This window comes from Chrysemys picta, chromosome 24 (genome assembly GCF_011386835.1).
Source record: "Chrysemys picta bellii isolate R12L10 chromosome 24, ASM1138683v2, whole genome shotgun sequence".
NCBI lineage: Eukaryota > Metazoa > Chordata > Testudines > Emydidae > Chrysemys > Chrysemys picta.
In genome coordinates, this window is record NC_088814.1 from 11,690,717 (window position 1) to 11,707,020 (window position 16,304).

General features: G+C 46.8%; 1 protein-coding gene across 4 annotated transcripts in view; it reads left to right on the forward strand.

Annotated features, from left to right (window-relative positions):
* The window catches only part of LOC101944360 (acid-sensing ion channel 2-like), a 329,276-nt gene that overhangs the window by 269,152 nt on the left and 43,820 nt on the right, over nt 1-16,304 (forward strand). For 3 of the 4 annotated variants that reach the window (XM_065577325.1, XM_065577327.1, XM_065577323.1), the window contains 2 exons: nt 4,413-4,563; nt 11,036-11,092. In XM_065577325.1, the coding sequence (XP_065433397.1) occupies nt 4,413-4,563; nt 11,036-11,092 (208 nt within the window). The remainder of the gene's footprint in view (nt 1-4,412; nt 4,564-11,035; nt 11,093-16,304) is intronic. The other variant, XM_065577324.1, reaches the window with a different exon arrangement.

The window sequence follows — 16,304 nt, forward strand, 5'->3', positions numbered from 1 at the left end:
GCTTCACCACCCTCCTAGTGAAAAAGTTTTTCCTAATATCCAACCTAGACCTCCCCCACCGCCACTTGAGACCATTGCTCCTTGTTCTGTCATCTGCCACCACTGAGATACTTGCCCATGACACCAAATTAAATAGAGCAGTCACCATGGTCCTAGTAGCCTCTGAAATTCCCCAGGCTTTGGGTTGTCCAGCTGTGCTCTGAAACGTAACATCATGAAGAGCTGCGGAAAAGAATCTAGTCTTGAATCCAATGTGAGGTTCACAATGGACATGGGGAATGAGTCAGACCCTATTCAGTATTCAGGGCTTTCTGCTGGGTCACACTGAGTGCCTCCTTCAAAGTCCTGAGCAACCTCAGATCCCATTGGAATTGAGGATGTTCTGTGCTTTGCTAGGTTAGGGCATTAAACAGCATTGCTTAACCCGTCAGGAAAACCTTGGATTGGAAGTGAGCAGGGAAGAGTGAAGGCCCCTAAAAGGGTGTGTGGATCCACAGAGCTCTTGCAGCAGTTGGAAACAGCCAGGGGGAAAAAACAGTGCAAGATGTAGGTGAAATCCACACCACTGGAACTGACTGGGTTGCACAGTCCAATACCAATCGCCGTCTGACCCCTAACACGGGTATCAGCCAAAGGGGCAGAAATGGGAACACTTTCATCAAAATCTAAAGCAGCTGCATGCCAGAAAGCACTTGGGAAATGGGTTTTATGGGCTTTAAACGCTCCAAAATATGTTCCTTCCTTCAAGACATATGCAATCCTGACCTCTGGGCATATTCCATACCATGGGCACTCTCCTCTCCCAAGCAGGGCCCTGCCTGTGCATTTTCTGATCCACACAGAGTCATACAATTTATAACCACCTGAGAGAATCTGTCAGCTTACTGCAGTGCATGACTCTCCCCTTGTAGTACTATCTGTAATTTCTCATGACACAAAACCCCGAAAGCGCGGGATTCATCAGGACGCTGCCTTCCATCTCACAGCTGCTGTACAAGAAACATCAACTATCATCCAGAGATACTGTCATGATGACAAGGAGTAAAGATTCATTTTAAAACTTACCTAGATCTTTATGGCTACAGGAAGGATTTTGTCAGGAATTTAGCCCATCCAGGAATTGCACCTAAACACTACAGACTGCTCTCCCAAGAGGCAATAAGTTTAGTGAGTTAATAAAGCCAGGTGATGCTGCGGGACTGGTGGGTCTGTGGTTACTTACTGCTCTGAACTCCTGCACAAGAGACCTGCCATGTTTCACGGCACACCATCGGAGAAATTCGATAAAAACATAGAATACTCTTGCTGGAAGGTTGCAACACAACACAACTTTATTTCTCAGAAATCAGAATGATAACACACAAGAACCCAAAACAGCGTGAGACAAAACAGGCTGCTCCCCAGAAAACAGAGAGGCACAACCCATCTTAGTCTAGGCTGACTGGCTATTAATCATCTCATATTTCTCTAAAGAACCCTAGCTTGCAAGCAGGACCAGGAAACCCCCTGACATTTGAAGTGGTGCTTGCAATTCTTACCCAGTCCTCGAATATGACAAGACCTGGGTTTGATACTCCCTTGCTCCCAGACCTGGCAAGACAGAATACTCAGCCGCTGTTGTGCACCACTCCACAGTCGCTGCTTCTGCTTGATGAAGGAGCAGCAGAGATCAGTGCTGTAGGGAGCCCTTCCAGTCCTCCCCTCATGCTGATGGGAACAGGGTGTCTAGTGACGTCCCTGCTCCCTGTCAGGGTAACCAACCCCAGTGCCTCATTGAATTTTCTGTAACCTCTGCAAAGTGGTCACCTGAAGGAGCTCCCTGGGGAAGTGAAACTGTCCACAGGGGCTGCCCCAGCCCCCAGGCCTCTCAGGTGGTGACACTTGACCAACCCTGCAGTAGGGGTGTGGCCCAGCTATGTAATCACCTATTGAGATGTAATAACGGAATGATCTGATCCATGAGGGGAAGTTATTGTCTATTGGGTTATAAGAGTTTCCTGTGTGAATGTGTTGTTCTAGCTTAATAAGGGGGAGGGGAGGAAAGCAGGAAAGCTTATCTGGATCCAGATAAGCAACTTCTGAACAAACTCTTGGGCGCCAAATACAAGAAGCTGTTTAGCTTCGAAGATCCTATATCTTGTCTCCAACAAGCTACAAGCCTTGTTCTGCCAGTGCTGGGAACTAACAGGTTAAAATGCCAGAAAGGGACTTGATTCCTGTGAAGGGGGTGACCAAAGGAACAGCTGTTAAAGGATTCTCTCGCCCAAGGCTGAGAGAGAAATGGTTTGTGATTAAGGGAACAGATTCTGCCAGAGGGACCCTAGCAGTCTGGGGGTCTATAGGTAGCTTAGACCTCTCAGGATCTCCATGTGGAAGACGGTTAGACACCTGGTATGCTAGACGTGCCTGTAGTCTGGTTTATTGTTTTACAATCTGGTTTTCTCTGAAATGCTTTTGTTTGGAGAAGTGATACCTTGCTTTAAGGTGGCTGTCTGGTCACTGGGTATCACTTTCATTGTCCCAGAATGGGACATAAGTCGGACCTGGTGCATGATCACGGGCGATACAGCCCGGGCCCAGTCTGGGATGGGAGAATTACAGGTTCTGTCCTGAGGCGCACCATGGCACGAGGCCTGAGATGGTAACCAGAGAGGAGGTGTGCTTGGGGGAACCAGGATGGTTGACTCCCTGCACTAGGCCTCCCAGTCAGACCACCCTCCCCATACGTCCCCAGCCCTTCCTGTACAGAGTCAGATCCATAGAAGAAGGGGAAAGGGGCGGGGGTGTTGGTTGACTGTCCACCTAAACTATCCCCCGCTGCTGCCCTATTCCCCACCCCCACACGCCCCAGGGACAGCCGTCCGTTTTTCACTTTGAAAATCTGGTCACCCTAGATGGGACGGCCCCAGCAACAGAAGGCGTGGCAGGGAGGAGTCACTCCATTAAACACAGCAGGATACATGAGCTGTAGCCCACTGCTGAGTGTGCCCACAGGGCCCCTCCTGTGCCTGATCCACCGAGCATGTGAGTCTGTTACAGCCCTTGAGCTGGAGAGAAACAGCCTCCCCTCAAAAAACATTCTCCTGAAGACACTGAAAAACCGGTTAATTTCATGCAAAACAGGGACGGGTGTCAGAAGGAGGCTGTGTTTTATAAGCAGGTTGGGCTGCAAATCCCCAAGAGATTGGCCAGGAGTTTCAAAAGCGCCCAGTGATTCTGGGAACCTGAATTCTTCGTCACCTGATTTGGCTCTCAGAAGCTGCTGGGCGGCCCCGGCGCCGTGCGGTATCAGTGGCAGCTGCGGGAGCTCAGCGCCTCGGTGAATCAGACCCGACTTGCCTTACCCCAAAAGCTGAGACACTCAGAATCGCTGGACAGTTTCAAAATAACAGAGCTGTTCTCTTCGGTGGGAATAATAACAACTCCTGTCTCGGAGAGAGTTTGTTCATTCCTTGATCGCAGAGCAGGGGAGTATCATTATCCCCAGGTCACAGATGGGGAAACTGAAACACAAGGGGGGGGGGGTTCAGGGGTGAGGGAGAGTGACTTGTCTAAGGTCACCTAACAAAGCAGTGGCAAGGCCAGGGGTAGAATCCAGGCCTCCTGAGTCCTGCGCCAACACACACTGCCTCCCTAAAGCACAGCTCCCAGTGCCTCCCACGTGGGGTTCAGGACCCCATCTGGAGCTGTTCGAATTTGCCTACCTCATCCCACCGCTGCATGGCTGTTGGCCTGCATTGTCAAAGGGGATGAGTGACTCTGGCTGCCCTAAAAAGGTCTCAAATTGGGCACCCAAAACACGAGGCGCCAAGACTCTCTAGTCACCTTGGCAAACGCAGTCCGCTGCCTTTTACCTGAGTCCCAGGCAGCTCTGCTCCCCCACTGCTAAATGGCATCGCCGAAGCAAACCATTCTTGGGGAAATTCTTCCTAGGCTGGTTGTGTGTTTTTTTCTGGGAACCTACCAGTTTCTTCCGCACCACAGCAAGGGAGATCTGCCTGCCAAGGCCTGCCTGCCTGTTCTGGTTTGTGATGTGTCACTACACTTAGGTCTCTTCCCTGGCAGAGCAGAGTGGAGTCCCCAAGTCCCACTCCCCTTTAGCAGTACAAAACTCCATCAGTGACTGTGCATGCTCCTAACATTGGCTAGCTGCTGTGTCGGCCTCCCGCTCAGTCCCCACTTAACACAGCCATTGTGCTATTACAGTCCTGCTCTCGTCCTTCACCCAGCAGGGCTCCTCTATCTCGAAGGGCCCGACACAATGAGAGAGACACACACACGTAGCGCCTTGCTCGCCACCAGGATCTGTTAAAGAGCAAAGCTTCCCCTTCACACATCTTCCCCCAAGCGCCTTCTACGCTGTGGCTGATGCCTGTGATCTACTAACAGCCGGCTCTTTCTGTCTCTTGCAGCTGACCTACCTGCCCCCTCCGTGGGGCGAGTGTCGCTCGTCGGATGTGGGGTTAGACTTTTTCCCTGTTTACAGTATCACGGCTTGCAGGATTGACTGTGAAACCCGCTACATTGTGGAAAACTGCAACTGCAAAATGGTCCACATGCCAGGTCAGTCTGCGTGGAACGGACCAGACCGCGTGTGGTTGGGCTGATGCCTTAGGCTCTTGTTTTGTCGGTAGGACAGTAGCCCCATCATCTCAGGTGGGACCTGGAAGCCCTGATGTGGTGGGTGGGCTCCCCAGGGTACTTTTCAGGACCACAAGGGTTTGCTCTGGTGCCTCCCACCGGGCGCTGGATGGTGTCTGCATTTCAATGGTGACGTCTGCAGCCTCCACAGTGAGCCAGGGCTGCGGGATCGAGCTCGGTACTTGGAAGGAGCTGTGTACGTGCCAACGGTTCATCTTTAAAAGCCCTTGCTTGTGAAGGGAGCCAGGCTGGCTAGTGGCATGCGCATTGACCTGGCACTCAGGAGAGTTGAATTCTCACCCTCGCTCTACTGCTGACTTCCTGGGTGATCCTGGGCAAGTCAGTACCCCTCCCCGTGCCTCAGTTTCCCCCGTGATAAAATGGGGGTAATAATACTGACTCCCCCCCCCATGTGAAGTGCTTTCATATCTACTGATGGAAAGTGCTAGATGAGAGCTAGGCATTATTATTATGTTGCTTCCTGTCACTCTTCCTGTCACTCAGTACGACAGAGAGACATGATTTATCCCACTGGAGGCCTGGCTCTGCTCGGCTACTTTGTACTGCTCCAAGTGGCACAAAGCAGCCAGAAACACAGCCCCTCTGACTCACCATGGGTTCGCCCTGCCTAGGGCCAGTTCCTGGATGTTGTACAGATGCTGCAGTGGTGGCATTTTGCCCAGCCTAGAGCGTGTGGCAGTGGGAAAGAGGGCCTGGCCAGTGTGCTCCCAGGAGCCCCAGCTGGCAGAATGTCCCCTTGGAGCGGGACTGGCAAGGAAGATTAATAGATTCCTGCCCCTATCCATAGCATCCCAGTAGTCATTACAGTGTGGGGTAGACTCCTGATCCCCATTGATGCCAATGCCAAAGCACCGATTGATTTCAGTGGGGCCAGGATTTCACCCCAGGGGCCTGAAGCAGGTGTTTAGGCTAGAAACTGCTAGAGGGCTTAGGCTCAGTTCATGTACACGAAGTAGGCTGCAAGGCTGTTGCTGTCTCTCTGAACCCAGGGCTCCTGCAGGATCTCAGAAGCCTGGAGTGTGTTTGCAGTTAAAATTCATCACTCCATATAAAGGAAACACTAGCCGGAAACACTAGGGAAGCACTACTATTATTAGCTAATAGTGAGGGGGGATTTGATTGTTAGAAATATAGATAGTTGGGTTTCTATTAGAAATATAGTTATTGGACTGGGAGAACCACATGGTGAATTGCCTGCCAGGATTGAAGGTTGCAGATCTCGCTTAGACATCTAGACATCTAGACAGACTTTTGGGCAGTGCTGGGGAGAAGCCAGCAGTCATGGTTCATGTAGGTACCAGTGACATAGGTGAACGGTAAGAGAGAGGTCTTGGAGGCCAAATTTAGGCTGCTAGGTAAGAGATTAAAGTCCAGGCACTCAAAGTGTCATTCTCTGAAACACTTCCAGTTCCACGTGCAGGGCCAGAACTTCAGGGTCTCAATGCATGGATGAGATGACAGTGGTATTGGGAGAAGGGATTTCGGTTTATTAGGAACTGGGGAATCTTTTGGGAAAGGAGAAAGGATGGGCTCCACCCAAACCAAAACAGAACCAGATTGTTGGCATGGAAATTTAAAAGGTTGTAAAGGAGTTTTTAACTAAGGACAGGGGGAAAGCCAACAGCTGCGGATAGAGACATTCCTTAGAGGAGGATTTATGAAAGGGGATGCTCCATACCCAGGAAAGAGGAGAGGATAGAAGTTGATAACATACCGGTAGGAACTGAAGAGAAACAGTCAAATGAAAAAGAGTCCCATACAGTTACATCACATGAAGTCACCTTGAGGTCTTTAAACCACGATTTGAGGACTTCAATAACTCAGACATAGGTTAGGGGTTTATTACAGGAGTGGGTGGGTGAGATTCTGTGGCCTGCGTTGTGCAGGAGGTCAGACTAGATGATCATAATGGTCCCTTCTGACCTTAAAGTCTATGAGTCTAACTAAATATTGACAAATTTTAACTGTGCTTGTATACAAATGCAAGAAGTCTAAATACTAAGATAGGTGAATGCCTGGTATTAAATGAGGATATTGTTATAAAATGCATCACAGAAACTTGGTGGAATGATGATAATTAATGGGACACAGTAATACCAGGGTGCAAAATATAGCGGAATGTCAGAGTATCATAGAAGATCGGGGTTGGAAGGGACCTCAGGAGGTCATCTAGTCCAACCCCCTGCTCAAAGCAGGACCAACACCAACTAAATCAGTAGGTCAAACTGGTGATGGAGTGGCACTATCCATTAAAGAAAGCATAGAGTCAAATACAGTAAAATACAGTAAAAATCTGAAATGAATCAAAGTGTACCATAGAACCTCTCTGGATAGAAATTCCACACTTGAATAATAAGCATATAACAGCAGGAATATACTACCAACCACCTGACAAGGATGGGGACTGTGAAATGCTTAGGGAGATTAGAGAGACTACAGAATAGAAAACCCAATAGTAATGGGGGATTTCCACTATCTCCACATTAACTGGTCACCTCAGGACGGGATGCAGAGATAATATTTCTAGATACCATTAATGACAGCTTCTTGGAGCAGCTAGTCCTAGAGCCCACATGGGGAGAGGCAATTATTTTCATTTAGTTCTAAGTGGAGCACAGGATCTGGTCCAGGAGGTGAATATAGCTAAATTGCTTGGTAATTGTGTCTATAATGTAATTAAAGTTAACATCTTTGTAGGGGGGAAAACACCAAAGAAACCCACCACAGCAGCATTTAACTTCAAAAAGTGGAACTACACAGAAATGAGGAGGCTAGTCACACAGCAATTAAAAGGAACAGTCACAAGAGTGAAATGCCTGTGAGCTGCATGGAAACTTAAAAACAAACAACACCACCAGGATAGAGGCTCAAACTATATGTATCCCCTAAATAAATACATAAAAATACTAAGAGGACAACAAAAAAATGCCACTGTAGCTAAACAACGGAGTAAAAGAAGCAGTTAAAAACAAAACAAAAACTTTTGAAAATTGGAAGTCAACTCTTACTGAGGAAAATAGAAGGGAGTATAAACTCTGGCAAGTCAAGTGTAAGAGTATAATTAGGAAGGCCAAAAACGAATTTGAAGAACAACTAGCAAAAGACACAAAAACTAACAGCAAAAAATTGTTTAAGTCCCTCAGAATCAGGAAGCCTGCCAAACAATCAGTGGGGCCACTGGATGATTGAGGCTTTGTTATTCATTTTATACATAGCTTTGCAGACTCTACTGTGTTCTATACAGACTTTATCTGATTTATTCACATTTGTATGCATAAATTACACCAGAAAGGAGCACTCAAGGAAGACAAGGCTGTTGAGGAGAAGCCAAATTAATTCTTTGCATCAGTCTTTACTGCAGAGGATGTGAAGGAGATTCCTACATCTCAGCCATTCCTTTTAGGTGACAGAACTGTCCCAGATTGAGAACTGTCAGTAGACGTGGTTTTGTAACAAATTGATAAATTAAACAATAATAAGTCACCACGACCAGATGGGATTCACCCAAGAGTTCTGAAGGAACTCAAATATGAAATTGAAGAACTACTGACTGTGGTATATAATCTATTGCTTAAATCAGCCTCTGTATCAAATGACTGAAGGATAGCTAATGGAACCCCTATATTTTAAAAAGGCTGCAGAGGCAATCCTGGGCAATTACAGGCCAGTAAGCCTAACTTCAGTACCAGGCAAATTGATAGAAACTATAGTAGAGAACAGAATTATTAAACACATAGATGAACATGATTTTTTGGGGAAGAGTCAACACAGCTTTTGTAAAGGGAAATCATACCTCACTAATCTATTAGAATTTTTTTAGCAGGTTAACAAATATGTGGACAAGGATGATCCTTTGGATAGAGTGTACTTGGACTTTCAGAAAGCCTTCGACATGGTCCTCCACCAAAGACTCTCAAGCAAAATAAGGAGTCATGGGATAAGAGGGAAGGGCCTCTTATGGATCAGTAACTGGTTAAAAGATAGGAAATAAAGGGTAGGAATAAATGGTCAGTTTCACAGTGAAGAGAGGTAAATAGCGGCATCCCCCATGGATCTGTACTGGGACCAGCGCTGTTCAACATGTTCATAAATGATCTGGAAAAAGGAGTAAACAGATGACACAAATTATTCAAGATAGTTAAGTCCAAAGCAGACAGTGAAGAGTTACAAAGGGATCTCACAAAAGTGGGTGACTGGGCAACAAAGTGGCAGTTGAAATTCAGTATTGATAAATGCAAAGTAATGCGCATTGGAAAACCTAATCCCAACTATATATGCGGGGGGGCTGGAACAATTTGTATAGTGGGGGTGCTGAGAGCCTTTGAAACAAACTGTAAACCCTGTATATAATGGAAACCACTTCAAGCCTGGGGGTGCAGCAGCATCTCCCGCACCCCTAGTTCCAGGACCTATGTATACATCAAAAAGGATGATGTTTAAATTATCTGTTACACCTCAAGAAAGAGATCTTGGAGTCCTCGTGGATAGTTCTCTGAAAATATCCACTCAATCTGCAGCGGCAGTCAAAAAAGCGAACAGAATGTTAGGAACCATTAGGAAAGGGATAGGTAATATGATAGAAAATATCATAATGCTTCTATATAAATCCATGGTACACCCAGACCTTGAATACTGTGTGCAGTTCTGGTCCCATCTCAAAAAAGATATATTAGAATTGGAAAAGGTACAGAGAAAGACAACAAAAATGATTAGGGGGTGGAACAGCTTCCATATGAGGAGAGATTAAAAAGACTGGGACTGTTCAGCTTAGGAAAGAGACGACTAAGGGGGATATGATGGAAGTCTATAAAATCATCACTGGTGCGGAGAAAGTAAATAAGGAAGTGTTATTTATTCCTTCTCATAACACAAGAGCTAGGGGTCACCCAATGAAATTAATAGGCAGCAAGTTTAAAACAAACAAAAGGAAGTAGTTTTTCACACAATGCACAGTCAACCTGTGGAACTCATTGCTAGGGGATGTTGTTCAGGCTCAAAGTACAACTGGGTTCAAAAAAAGAATTAGATAAGTTCAAGGAGGATAGGGCCATCAATGGCTGCTAGCCAAGAGGATCAGGAACACAACCCCATGCTCTGGCTGTCCCTAAGCCTCCAACTGCCAAAAGCTGGGACTGAACAACAGGGGTTGGAGCACTTGAAACTTGCCCTGTTCTGTTAATTTCCTCTGAGGCAGGTGGCAAGTCACGTTGGAAGTCAGGATACTGGGCTAGATGAACCAGTGATCTGAACCACTATGGCCGTTCTTATGGATAATGGGGATTGGGAAATAAAGAAGCAGAAATTATTCTTACTCTCTTTGGGATGCATATCATTTGACTATGGCCCCAGATGCAAACTACACTCTGCGATCAATTTATTCACCACAGAAATGCAGACACCTCTGGGGCGGAATCCAAAAGCTGATTAAAAACTCACAGCAACAGTGCATAATAGTTTGTCATAGGAACTGAGGATACCATGCCCCCATTGAAACTGCAAAGGGGATGTCATTACCAGCCCCCTACCCTTGTGAAAAGTGTTGTGAGGTCATGAATGACCACAAATGGTCAGGGATTTTTTTAATATCTCATCTCAAAGAAAGAGTGCCGCACAGTGCATCTCTAACCGAGTGTCAAGTCCTAGGACCTCTGAACAGAGAGGCAGAGGTATTTCTGCTGATTCAGCCTGGCAGCCAGACCAGATGGGCCCTATTAAGTTAAATTCAGCAGTATAGCAGAGTGTCTCTCTGCAGAAGAAGAAACTAGGGACAGTGAGGGAAAAAGCCCTCTGCAAGAGAACAGCCAAGTTCAGGGGAAAGCTTAGGCTCAGGTTTATGATTTGTTTTGTTGTTTTTCAAGTTAACAATAAGTCCCTGGTGTGTGCATGCTGCGTTAGAAGCAGGTTCGGGAATGTCACCCACTTACAGATCCATAGCACCATGCCACAACCTTCTTTCAATTCTGAAAAGGTGCCACTTCTTTAATCAGCAACACGGCAACACCTGAATGATGCTCAGAGATCTCCCATCCAAATACCAACCTAGGCTAACCAAGCCTCACCTGTAGGAGCTGACAAGCTGGACTAGCTAGGGAAACCCTTATCCCATGTTATATGTGAAACAGCCAACTCCAGTATGCGATCTCCAGAGAGATGCAGCCCAGGTGCAGATCAATCCCTGCCTCTCACCCTACGCTGCACACTGACTGTGTAAGCCTCTTTACCTGCACCACGTTATTGGCACTGTGTGTACAGACAAGAGGCTGCCTAATGCATGAATTCAGCTGCCTTCTTGCTGTAGTCGCTGGCCTTCCACCGTGCTCTGATTTCTGACTCCATATGTTTCCCTCTTGTCTTGTGTTTCTTTTCTGTGCAGGGGATGCTCCGTTCTGTACTCCGGAGCAGTATAAGGAGTGTGCAGAGCCTGCGCTGGGTTAGTACACCGGAGGGGCTCGCCGGCTCGTTAGGGCTGTTTGGGATGGCCGGCCTGGTTCTTTGCAGAGTATAATGGCTGGGTCAGACTCCCCAAAGCTGCCTGTACCTTCTTTCCCACTGGGCCAGGATTAATCCGGCGAAGGCAGCAACGGGACCGTTTCTGACGGCAGCCGAAATGTCATTGCATGCAGGTTCCTCCAGTCCCGTAGGATCATGTTCTAACTTCATTCCGAGCCATTCTAAGCTGCACGCTTAGAGCTGAAGATGCCAGAATAAAGGACCACAGGCGCCATATTCTCATGCCGTGGGGACCCCTTGGCCACAGTTCGGAAGTGGCACATGGGACGTGCTGGGGAATTGGATTGCGGGGCAGGCCGAATAGAGAAAAAACCCAATGGGATGGTGTAACTCCACTGACACAGTCACTGTTGTGTTGCCCGCCCCCTACCCCCTTCCCCAGCTGGGCCCTCTGCCTTCCTTTCAGAGGGTGTGAGGGGGTGTTAAAGATACCCGAACGTGCTGCAAAGGGCCACGTTCCCGGGGTTGTTCCCAGGTGATTGCAGGAGCTCTCAGCGGCACCATGTTATTCTCCCCCGTGTCCATGTACCTGGCAAAAGCTTGGGGCAGGGGCCTTCGAAGGTGAAACCTGCTACATTAGGGGCTCCCTTCTGATAGGAAAAGGGTAGGCACCTCAAGCACAATGGAGTCCTGGCACTACCGAAATACACCTAATAGCAATACAAATGTACACCACCTACCACAGTGGGATCCTGAGCTACGACTGGGGTGCCTCGGTGCTACCATAATACACCTAAGACCAATAAAAATGTACAGAGCCTAGCACAACAGGGTCTTAGTCCAGAACTGGACTCCTTGGCACTACTCCAATACAAATAAATAATAATGAATATAGACTGTGTCAGATCTGTGCTCTCCATGTCCCAGCATGCAGCCACTTCCCACTCCGGCCCAGACAGTAATAGAAGCAGATGCATCCGAAGAAGTGGGCTGTGGTCCACGAAAGCTTATGCTCTAATAAATTTGTTAGTCTCTAAGGTGCCACAAGTACTCCTGTTCTTTTTGCGGATACAGACTAACACGACTGCTACTCTGAAACTTGTCTTGACATGTTACTAAAAGAGCACTTCTGCCCAGCTCCTCCAGAATGTTCAGCGCTGTGTAAATATTATGCCACAACTTATTAAAGGGGCCGTGGAGCATAGAACCCCAGGGGATTTCACAGCATCTTCGCCCAACGGTAGCTGCCGTTGCCTCCCCAAGCTCTGAGACATGCTTCCTTATGGACGGATGGAAATAACTGGATAAAACTTTATGTCCTGGAAGGGACAGAAACTTTACAGATCTCTGGTGAGAAGGGAGGGTACGTTATTCATTATTGCAGACTCTAATGTGTTCTGTACAGACTTGATCTGACTTGTTCACATTTGTATGCATAAATTACACTAGAAACCAAGCAGTCCCAACCCAGCGGGAGCAGAAATCATGCCATGGGAAGTAGGACAACTGAACCCTGGGCCTCAGATACATTCTGACCCCTAGGGATTCAGATAGCTGTTGGTTTAGAGAGACTCCATAGCTAATGTTATAACTAGGGTTCAGTGGCTAAGCCTCATTCTCGCTCTGTCTCTCTCTCTCTCTCACACACACACGTCTATTCTCCTGTAACCTTTAATGAGAACAAGCTATTCTTGTTTTCTTCTCTCTTCATTTTTTATTTTCTGCAATCTTGAAATTCTCAGTATTCCCCTCAGCCACTTCATTTCTGCAGTCAAAATCTGTCGTCATGGCTTTCTTCTGACTGCAGATTTCCGACCCGTACAGCACTATCGGTGTGACAGATATCTCATATATGTTGATTTTTGGTTTATTGAAATGTCTTTAGCCTCCCAGATCATGCTGAGTTTTCCAAATGCATAAGTGGCTAATCCAATTCTTCTCTTTACATCATCTTCATACTTCCCTTTCTTCGATACCAGTCCTCCGAAGAAGTGGGCTGTAGTCCACGAAAGCTTATGCTCAAATAAATTTGTTAGTCTCTAAGGTGCCACAAGTACTCCTGTTCTTTTTGCGGATACAGACTAACACGGCTGCTACTCTGAAACCAGTCCTCCAAGGCACACCCATTTTCCCACTTGTTCTAGTTCTTCGTCTCTGAGTTTGACCTTTCCCTCTTTCTCTTGTCCTCCAACTGGTGTCATTTTGCTCTTTGGGGGGGAGGGATAGCTCAGTGGTTTGAGCATTGGCTTGCTAAACCCAGGGTTATAAGTTCAATCCTTGAGGGGGCCACTTAGGAGTCTGGGGCAAAATCAGTACTTGGTCCTGCCTAGTGAAGGCAGGGTGCTGGACTCAATGACCTTTCAAGGTCCCTTCAAGTTCCAGGAGATGGGATATCTCCAAGCTGATCTTCAACCCATATTTTCTGCTTTCCTGGTCTACCTTGTCTGTAAACCCTCCTTGGTCAATGCTGTGTGGTCAATATCCAAGGTTATGCACTATGCTCCCACATAACATGACTCCTCCCATTTCATGTCTCAATGCTACAGCCATCACTGTGTCCAGTACTAGGCTGAACAAATCCAGGGATAGAATGCATCCTTGTCTCACTTCTGTGGTTGTCCTGAACCACCCCATCAGCTTTTTTGTCTACTCTCACCACCCTCATCGACTTGCTGTGGACAGTCTCTATTAGCTTCACCAGTTTTTCAGGGGTGCTGTACAGTCTCATATCTTACCACAAGCCTTTGGCCAAATGCTATCAAAAGCCCATTTGAAGTCTATAAAATGGTTGTAACAGGTTCGGTTTTGTACTATATATTTCTTTGGTGTCTGTCTTATCACAAATAACTGATCTATTGTATTTCCAGGCTAGTTCCTCTGAAAGCGCCACTTCCACATTCCCCTTCTGCAACATCTTGGTGAATGCTTCCCCGGCACACTCAATACGTTGATTCCTCTGCAGTTCTCACACTCCCTCGTATCTCCTTTTTTTGTAGATCGATACTATAATTACTTTCCCCGGTTCGCTGGATACTTGCTCTTGTTTGTCGACCTGCTTGAATAGCTTGTGCATTGCCTTTACCGTATGTTCCTCCCCTGCTTGGAGCAGCTCCGCAGTTACCTTGTCACTTCTCGGTGCCGTTTTGTTTTTCAAACATTCTATTAAGATCTTAGCTTCTTCTTCTAAGGATTCCAGCATCTGCTCTCCGTCATTTGTGCTGGGACGCTTCTCCGGGGCTGTTTCCTCTACTACGTTCTGCACATTGTACAGCTCTTCAAAGTATTCTTTCCATCACTTATTCTTTCCTTGTTCATCCTCGATTATTTGTTCTCACTTGTCTTTACCACCGACCTCTTCAATTCATATGTCCCACTCAGTTCTCTTATCTTGTGATACAACCTCTGTGTCACCGTTCTCTTTGCCTATTCTTCGCCTTCTTTGCATTGTTCGCTTACCCCAGTTATTTCTGTATCTCTTCACTTTTGGTTTTATCTTTATGGTGAGCCTGGTGTACTCAGCTCGTAGACTCACATCCTCCTTTTTGTTCTTCTGCAGCTTCCTGGGCTTGTCACTCAACTGCAGCACTTCATCCGTTATCCTCCTTGGCCTTGTAATCCTAAACTTGTTCAGCCGCTCTCGTAATCCCATTTTTACGCTGTTCCTTGCCTCTTCAACGCTCGTTTCTTCATTCACCAGAGAGGTGATGTTTTCCGGCACATTCTTTCCTCATATCAGACTCTTTGAACTTGCCCATGTCATAGATTTCAGTTCTTGGCACTTTTCAGATTGCTCTCAGCCTCCACTTCATTGATGCCAGCAGTAACATTTGATCTGGTCTGATATCAGCCACAAATGATCTGCACAACAACACATTTGATTTCCATCTGTGATTCACAAGCACAAAGTCTACCATCTTCTTCTTTTGCCCATCAGGTGATAGCCATGTCCACTTCCTCCACGGCTTGCTTTGTGGAAATAGCATGGTCATTGTCAGCAGATTGTTGCTTAGGCAGGAATTTAGCAGCCTTTCTCCTCTCCCGTTTTCTTCACCTAATCCAAATCTGCCTACTGCTCCAGCGCAGGAAGTCCAGTCCTAGCCTACTTTCACATTAAAATCTCCCATCCTCATAACATGTCTTGTCTTGAAACTTCTGGTATTGTTTTCTGTAGAGCGTTATAAAATTCAACGAGTTCTGGGGGCTGCTGAGGTCGGCACGTGTAATTGTACTATTGTAACTCCATGAGATTTGATTCTGAATCTCACCTTCAACATATGAGCAGATAGCAGGTTAAATGCTATAAGAGCCAGGCGTGGCTTAGGCTTTATCACTAATGCAACTCTGTCCTGGTGTCCGCCATCTTCTCTTTCCTGTGTCAATATCCTCGTGGGAGAATTCTCCTTTGCCTTCCCATCTTGGTTCACATAGACCAATGATTTCCCACTCATATCTTTTCAGCTCGTGCATCATTACCACATGTCCTCCAGACTGGTATAATGTTCTTCCATTCCATGTTCCAACAAGTCTTGTCCTTTGAGTTCATCACGTAATTCCCTGTTCCGCCTGCTGTTTTGTTTGTGTCTGTTCTGATCTCATACTTTTTGCCCCTGCCTCAGTGTCTGATCAGTGATCGCAGCTCTTGTTTGTCCGGGCGACAACCGAGCTGGGATACTTTTCTTTCTCTTTCCAGTCTTCATTCAGTTTCTATGGTCCAGTAGTCTCCATGTGTTTGACCGTGACTCCTTGGCTTTGTGGTTGACCAGTGTATCATAATCCATCTGCACCAAAGCTCTAAGCTATCCACTAGCTTTCTCCATCACCACTCCCACCAACTTTGAAAGTTGTTTTGCCAGCTTCACCCTAGGAGACATGATGCACTTGGACAGCCATACATTCCCTTTCGCTAGTGGCTATTGCTGCTAGCTATGATCGCGAGGTTTAGCATGCCAGCAAAGGCAAGGACCCAGGCCATGGTCCCAGAGGCAAGGTCCCTGTGCTGCAGAGCACACGTAGCTACTTGGAGCCACTAATGATTGATGAGTGAGTTGCTAGGACCAACTGCAAACAAACACCCCATGTAGGTGTGACTGTTTACTATGCAGAGCTCACCCTATACACCCCAACAAACAATAATAATAGTATTTGGGGGTCATTTTCGGCTCAGAAGAGAATTTTCTTGCAGAGTTTCAGAA